Raw genomic sequence first — 7500 nt, forward strand, 5'->3', positions numbered from 1 at the left:
TGGATAGTTGGATAGGGCTGGATAGTTGGATAGGGCTGGATAGTTGGATAGGGCTGGATAGTCTGGATAGGGCTGGATAGTTGGATAGGGCTGGATAGTTGATAGGGCTGGATAGTTGGATAGGGCTGGATAGTTGGATAGGGCTGGATAGTTGGATAGGGCTGGATAGGTCGGATAGTTGGATAGGGCTGTATAGTTGGATAGGGCTGGATAGTTGGATAGGGCTGGATAGTTGGATAGGGCTGGATAGTTGGATAGGGCTGGATAGTTGGATAGGGCTGGATAGTTGGATAGGGCTGGATAGTTGGATAGGGCTGGATAGTTGGATAGGGCTGGATAGTTGGATAGGGCTGGATAGTTGGATAGGGCTGGATAGCTGGATAGTGCTGGATAGTTGGATAGGGCTGGATAGTTGGATAGGGCTGGATAGTTGGATAGGTCTGGATAGGTCTGGATAGTTGGATAGGGCTGGATAGTTGGATAGGGCTGGATAGTTGGATAGGGCTGGATAGTTGGATAGGGCTGGATAGTGGGATAGGGCTGGATAGTTGGATAGGGCTGATAGTTGGATAGGGCTGGATAGTTGGATAGGGCTGGATAGTTGGATACTGGATAGTTGGATAGGGCTGGATAGTTGGATAGGGCTGGATAGTTGGATAGGGCTGGATAGTTGGATAGGGCTGGATAGTTGGATAGGGCTGGATAGTTGGATAGGGCTGGATAGTTGGATAGGGCTGGATAGTTGGATAGGGCTGGATAGTTGGATAGGGCTGGATAGTTGGATAGGGCTGGATAGTTGGATAGGGCTGGATAGTTGGATAGGGCTGGATAGTTGGATAGGGCTGGATAGTTGGATAGGGCTGGATAGTTGGATAGGGCTGGATAGTTGGATAGGGCTGGATAGTTGGATAGGGCTGGATAGCTGGATAGGGCTGGATAGTTGGATAGGGCTGGATAGTTGGATAGGGCTGGATAGTTGGATAGTTCTGGATAGTTGGATAGGTCTGGATAGTTGGATAGGGCTGGATAGCTGGATAGGGCTGGATAGTTGGATAGGGCTGGATAGTTGGATAGGGCTGTATAGTTGGATAGGGCTGGATAGTTGGATAGGGCTGGATAGTTGGATAGGGCTGGATAGTTGGATAGGGCTGGATAGTTGGATAGGGCTGGATAGTTGGATAGGGCTGGATAGCTTGGATAGGGCTGGATAGTTGGATAGGGCTGGATAGTTGGATAGGGCTGGATAGTTGGATAGGGCTGGATAGCTGTATAGGGCTGGATAGTTGGATATTTCTGGATAGTTGGATAGGGCTGGATAGTTGGATAGGGCTGGATAGTTGGATTGGGCTGGATAGCTGTATAGGGCTGGATAGTTGGATAGGGCTGGATAGTTGGATAGGGCTGGATAGTTGGATATGTCTGGATAGTTGGATAGGGCTGGATAGTTGGATAGGGCTGGATAGTGGGATAGGGCTGGATAGTTGGATAGGGCTGGATAGTTGGATAGGGCTGGATAGTTGGATAGGGCTGGATAGTTGGATAGGGCTGGATAGTTGGATAGGGCTGGATAGTTGGATAGGGCTGGATAGTTGGATAGGGCTGTATAGTTGGATAGGGCTGGATAGTTGGATAGGGCTGGATAGTTGGATAGTGCTGGATAGTTGGATAGGGCTGGATAGTTGGATAGGGCTGGATAGTTGGATAGGGCTGGATAGTTGGATAGGGCTGGATAGTTGGATAGGGCTGGATAGTGAAGTTGGATAGGGCTGGATAGCTTGATAGGGCTGGATAGTTGGATAGGGCTGGATAGTTGGATAGGGCTGGATAGTTGGATAGGGCTGGATAGTTGGATAGGGCTGGATAGGGCTGGATAGTTGGATAGGGCTGTATAGTTGGATAGGGCTGTATAGTTGGATAGGGCTGGATAGTTGGATAGGGCTGTGATAGTTGGATAGGGCTGTATAGTTGGATAGTGCTGGATAGTTGGATAGGGCTGTATAGTTGGATAGGGCTGGATAGTTGGATAGGGCTTGGATAGTTGGATAGGGCTGTATAGTTGGATAGGGCTGGATAGTTGGATAGGGCTGGATAGTTGGATAGGGCTGGATAGTTGGATAGGGCTGGATTGTTGGATAGGGCTGGATAGTTGGATAGGGCTGGATAGTTGGATAGGGCTGGATAGTTGGATAGGGCTGGATAGTTGGATAGGGCTGGATAGTTGGATAGGGCTGGATAGTTGGATAGTCTGGATAGGGCTGGATAGTTGGATAGGGCTGGATAGTTGGATATTTCTGGATAGTTAGATAGGGCTGGATAGTTGGATAGGGCTGGATAGTTGGATAGGGCTGGATAGTCGGATAGTTAGATAGGGCTGTATAGTTGGATAGGGCTGTATAGTTGGATAGGGCTGGATAGTTGGATAGGGCTGGATAGTTGGATAGGGCTGGATAGTTGGATAGGGCTGGATAGTTGGATATGTCTGGATAGTTTGATATTTCTCGATAGTTGGATAGGTCTGGATAGTTGGATATGGCTGGATAGTCGGATAGTTGGATAGGGCTGGATAGTTGGATAGGGCTGGATAGTTGGATAGGGCTGGATAGTTGGATAGGGCTGGATAGTTGGATAGGGCTGGATAGTTGGATAGGGCTGGATAGTTGGATAGGGCTGGATAGTTGTATAGGGCTGGATAGTTGGATAGGGCTGGATAGTTGGATAGGGCTGGATAGTTGGATAGGGCTGGATAGTTGGATAGGGCTGGATAGTTGGATAGGGCTGGATAGGTGTTGGATAGGGCTGGATAGTTGGATAGGGCTGGATAGTTGGATAGGGCTGGATAGTTGGATAGGGCTGGATAGTTGGATAGGGTCTGGATAGTTGGATAGGGCTGTATAGTTGGATAGGGCTGGATAGTTGGATAGGGCTGGATAGTTGGATAGGGCTGGATAGTTGGATAGGGCTGGATAGGTCTGGATAGTTGGATAGGGCTGTATAGTTGGATAGGGCTGGATAGTTGGATAGGGCTGGATAGTTGGATAGGGCTGTATAGTTGGATAGGGCTGTATAGTTGGATAGGGCTGGATAGTTGGATAGGGCTGGATAGCTGTATAGGGCTGGATAGTTGGATAGGGCTGGATAGTTGGATAGGGCTGGATAGTTGGATAGGGCTGGATAGTTGGATAGGGCTGGATAGCTGGATAGGGCTGGATAGTTGGATAGGGCTGGATAGTTGGATAGGGCTGTATAGTTGGATAGGGCTGGATAGTTGGATAGGGCTGGATAGTTGGATAGGGCTGGATAGTTGGATAGGGCTGGATAGTTGGATAGGGCTGGATAGTTGGATAGGGCTGTATAGTTGGATAGGGCTGGATAGTTGGATAGGGCTGGATAGTTGGATAGGGCTGGATAGTTGGATAGGGCTGGATAGTTGGATAGGGCTGGATAGCTGTATAGGGCTGGATAGTTGGATATGGCTGGATAGTTGGATAGGGCTGGATAGTTGGATAGGGCTGGATAGTTGGATAGGGCTGGATAGTTGGATAGGGCTGGATAGTTGGATAGGGCTGGATAGTTGGATAGGGCTGGATAGTTGGATAGGGCTGGATAGTCTGGATAGGCTGATAGTGATAGGGCTGTATAGTTGGATAGGGCTGTATAGTTGGATAGGGCTGGATAGTTGGATAGGGCTGGATAGTTGGATAGGGCTGGATAGTTGGATAGGGCTGGATAGTTGGATATGTCTGGATAGTTTGATATGTCTCGATAGTTGGATAGGGCTGGATAGTTGGATATGGCTGGATAGGTCTGGATAGTTGGATAGGGCTGGATAGTTGGATAGGGCTGGATAGTTGGATAGGGCTGGATAGTTGGATAGGGCTGGATAGGTGGATAGGGCTGGATAGTTGGATAGGGCTGGATAGTTGGATAGGGCTGGATAGCTGTATAGGGCTGGATAGTTGGATATTTCTGGATAGTTGGATAGGGCTGGATAGTTGGATAGGGCTGGATAGTTGGATAGGGCTGGATAGCTGTATAGGGCTGGATAGTTGGATAGGGCTGGATAGTTGGATAGGGCTGGATAGCTGTATAGGGCTGGATAGTTGGATAGGTCTGGATAGTTGGATAGGTCTGGATAGTTGGATAGGGCTGGATAGTTGGATAGGGCTGGATAGTTGGATAGGGCTGGATAGTTGGATAGGGCTGGATAGTTGGATAGGGCTGGATAGTTGGATAGGGCTGGATAGTTGGATAGGGCTGGATAGTTGGATAGGGCTGGATAGTTGGATAGGGCTGGATAGTTGGATAGGGCTGGATAGTTGGATAGGGCTGGATAGCTTGATAGGGCTGGATAGTTGGATAGGGCTGGATAGTTGGATAGGGCTGGATAGTGGGATAGGGCTGGATAGTGGGATAGGGCTGGATAGTTGGATAGGGCTGGATAGTTGGATATGGCTGGATAGTTGGATAGGGCTGGATAGTTGGATAGGGCTGGATAGTTGGATAGGGCTGGATAGCTGGATAGGGCTGGATAGTTGGATAGGGCTGGATAGGGGCTGGATAGTGATAGGGCTGGATAGTTGGATAGGGCTGGATAGTTGGATAGGGCTGGATAGTTGGATAGGGCTGGATAGTTGTATAGGGCTGGATAGTTGGATATTTCTGGATAGTTGGATAGGTCTGGATAGTTGGATAGGGCTGGATAGCTGGATAGGGCTGGATAGTTGGATAGGGCTGGATAGTTGGATAGGGCTGGATAGTTGGATAGGGCTGGATAGTTGGATAGGGCTGGATAGTTGGATAGGGCTGGATAGTTGGATAGGGCTGGATAGTTGGATAGGGCTGGATAGTTGGATAGGGCTGGATAGTTGGATAGGGCTGGATAGTTGGATAGGGCTGGATAGGGCTGGATAGTTGGATAGGGCTGTATAGTTGGATAGGGCTGGATAGTTGGATAGGGCTGTGATAGTTGGATAGGGCTGTATAGTTGGATAGGGCTGGATAGTTGGATAGGGCTGGATAGTTGGATAGGGCTGGATAGTTGGATAGGGCTGGATAGTTGGATAGGGCTGGATAGTTGGATAGGGCTGGATAGTTGGATAGGGCTGGATAGTTGGATAGGGCTGGATAGTTGGATAGGGCTGGATAGTTGGATTGGGCTGGATAGTTGGATATTTCTGGATAGTTAGATAGGGGCTAGATAGTTGGATAGGGCTGGATAGTTGGATAGGGCTGGATAGTTGGATAGGGCTGGATAGTTGGATAGGGCTGGATAGTTGGATTGGGCTGGATAGTTGGATTGGGCTGGATAGTTGGATTGGGCTGGATAGTTGGATAGGGCTGGATAGTTGGATAGGGCTGGATAGGGCTGGATAGTTGGATAGGGCTGGATAGTTGGATAGGGCTGGATAGTTGGATAGGGCTGGATAGCTGTGTAGGACTGTATAGTGTCCCGTTCAAAGGCACTTAAATCTTTAGTCTTGTCCATTCACCCTCTGAATGACACACACACACAATCCATGTCTCAATTATCTCAAGGCTGAAAAATCAGTCTTCCACCCGTCTCCTCCTCTTCATCTACACTGAAGTGGATTTAACAAGTGACGTCAGTAAGGGATCATAGCTTTCACCTGGATTCACATATATAGTAGATAGTATTCCGTCAGGGATTCATTCCTGGTGGAATATCACTTAGTTTAGAAGAATGGATTCCTGACTGTGGTCCAACCTCGTTGGATTAATGGTGGCTGAGTTATGGTTGTGTTGTGGTTGAGTTATGGTTGTGTTGTGGTTGTGTTGTGGTTGTGTTATGGTTGTGTTATGGTTGTGTTGGGGTTGTTTTATGGTTGTGTGGTGGTTGTGTGGTGGTTGTGTGGTGGTTGTGTTGTGGTTGTGGTTGTGTGGTGGTTGTGTTGTGGTTGTGTTGTGGTGGTTGTGTTGGGGTTGTGTGGTGGTTGTGTTATGGTTGTGTTGTGGTTGACAGGTCCTCTGCCGAAGACGTTTGGTGATTTCTGGCTCATGGTGTGGGAGCAGATGGTGCTGATAGTTGTCATGACTACCAGGTAACCCTTGAGTTCTAATGCACACCAACACTGACTGACTGGGTTTAACCACACCAACACTGACTGGGTTTAACCTCACCAACACTGACTGACTGGGTTTATCTCACCAACACTGACTGACTGACTGGGTTTAACCTCACCAACACTGACTGACTGGGTTTAACCTCACCAACACTGACTGGGTTTAACCTCACCAACACTGACTGACTGGGTTTAACCTCACCAACACTGACTGACTGGGTTTAACCTCACCAACACTGACTGACTGGGTTTAACCTCACCAACACTGACTGACTGGGTTTAACCTCACCAACACTGACTGACTGGGTTTAACCTCACCAACACTGACTGACTGACTGGGTTTAACCACAACAACACTGACTGACTGACTGGGTTTAACCACAACAACACTGACTGACTGACTGGTTTGACCTCACCAACACTGACTGACTGGGTTTAACCACAACAACACTGACTGACTGGGTTTAACCTCACCAACACTGACTGACTGACTGGGTTTAACCCCACCAACACTGACTGACTGGGTTTAACCTCACCAACACTGACTGACTGGGTTTAACCACAACAACACTGACTGACTGACTGACTGGGTTTAACCACAACAACACTGACTGACTGACTGGGTTTAACCACAACAACACTGACTGACTGGGTTTAACCTCACCAACACTGACTGACTGACTGGGTTTAACCACAACAACACTGACTGACTGGGTTTAACCTCACCAACACTGACTGACTGACTGGGTTTAACCCCACCAACACTGACTGACTGGGTTTAACCACAACAACACTGACTGACTGGGTTCAACCTCACCAACACTGACTGACTGACTAGGTTTAACCTCACCAACACTGACTGACTGACTGGGTTTAACCTCACCAACACTGACTGACTGGGTTTAACCTCACCAACACTGACTGACTGACTGGGTTTAACCTCACCAACACTGACTGACTGACTGGGTTTAACCTCACCAACACTGACTGACTGGGTTTATCTCACCAACACTGACTGACTGACTGGGTTTAACCTCACCAACACTGACTGACTGGGTTTAACCTCACCAACACTGACTGGGTTTAACCTCACCAACACTGACTGACTGGGTTTAACCTCACCAACACTGACTGACTGGGTTTAACCTCACCAACACTGACTGACTGGGTTTAACCTCACCAACACTGACTGACTGGGTTTAACCTCACCAACACTGACTGACTGGGTTTAACCTCACCAACACTGACTGACTGACTGGGTTTAACCACAACAACACTGACTGACTGACTGGGTTTAACCACAACAACACTGACTGACTGACTGGTTTGACCTCACCAACACTGACTGACTGGGTTTAACCACAACAACACTGACTGACTGGGTTTAACCTCACCAACACTGACTGACTGACTGGGTTTA

The 7500-nt window shown here is 48.3% G+C and overlaps 1 protein-coding gene across 1 annotated transcript in view; it reads left to right on the plus strand.

Moving 5' to 3' along the window:
- Window positions 1-7500, plus strand: part of LOC106602660 (tyrosine-protein phosphatase non-receptor type 9) — a 33727-nt gene that overhangs the window by 23287 nt on the left and 2940 nt on the right. The window contains 1 exon segment of the mRNA XM_082973865.1: window positions 5981-6059. Coding sequence (XP_082829991.1) covers window positions 5981-6059 — 79 coding nt within the window.

This window comes from Salmo salar, chromosome 04 (genome assembly GCF_965601325.2).
Source record: "Salmo salar chromosome 04, fSalSal1, whole genome shotgun sequence".
Classification (NCBI taxonomy): Eukaryota; Metazoa; Chordata; class Actinopteri; order Salmoniformes; family Salmonidae; genus Salmo; species Salmo salar.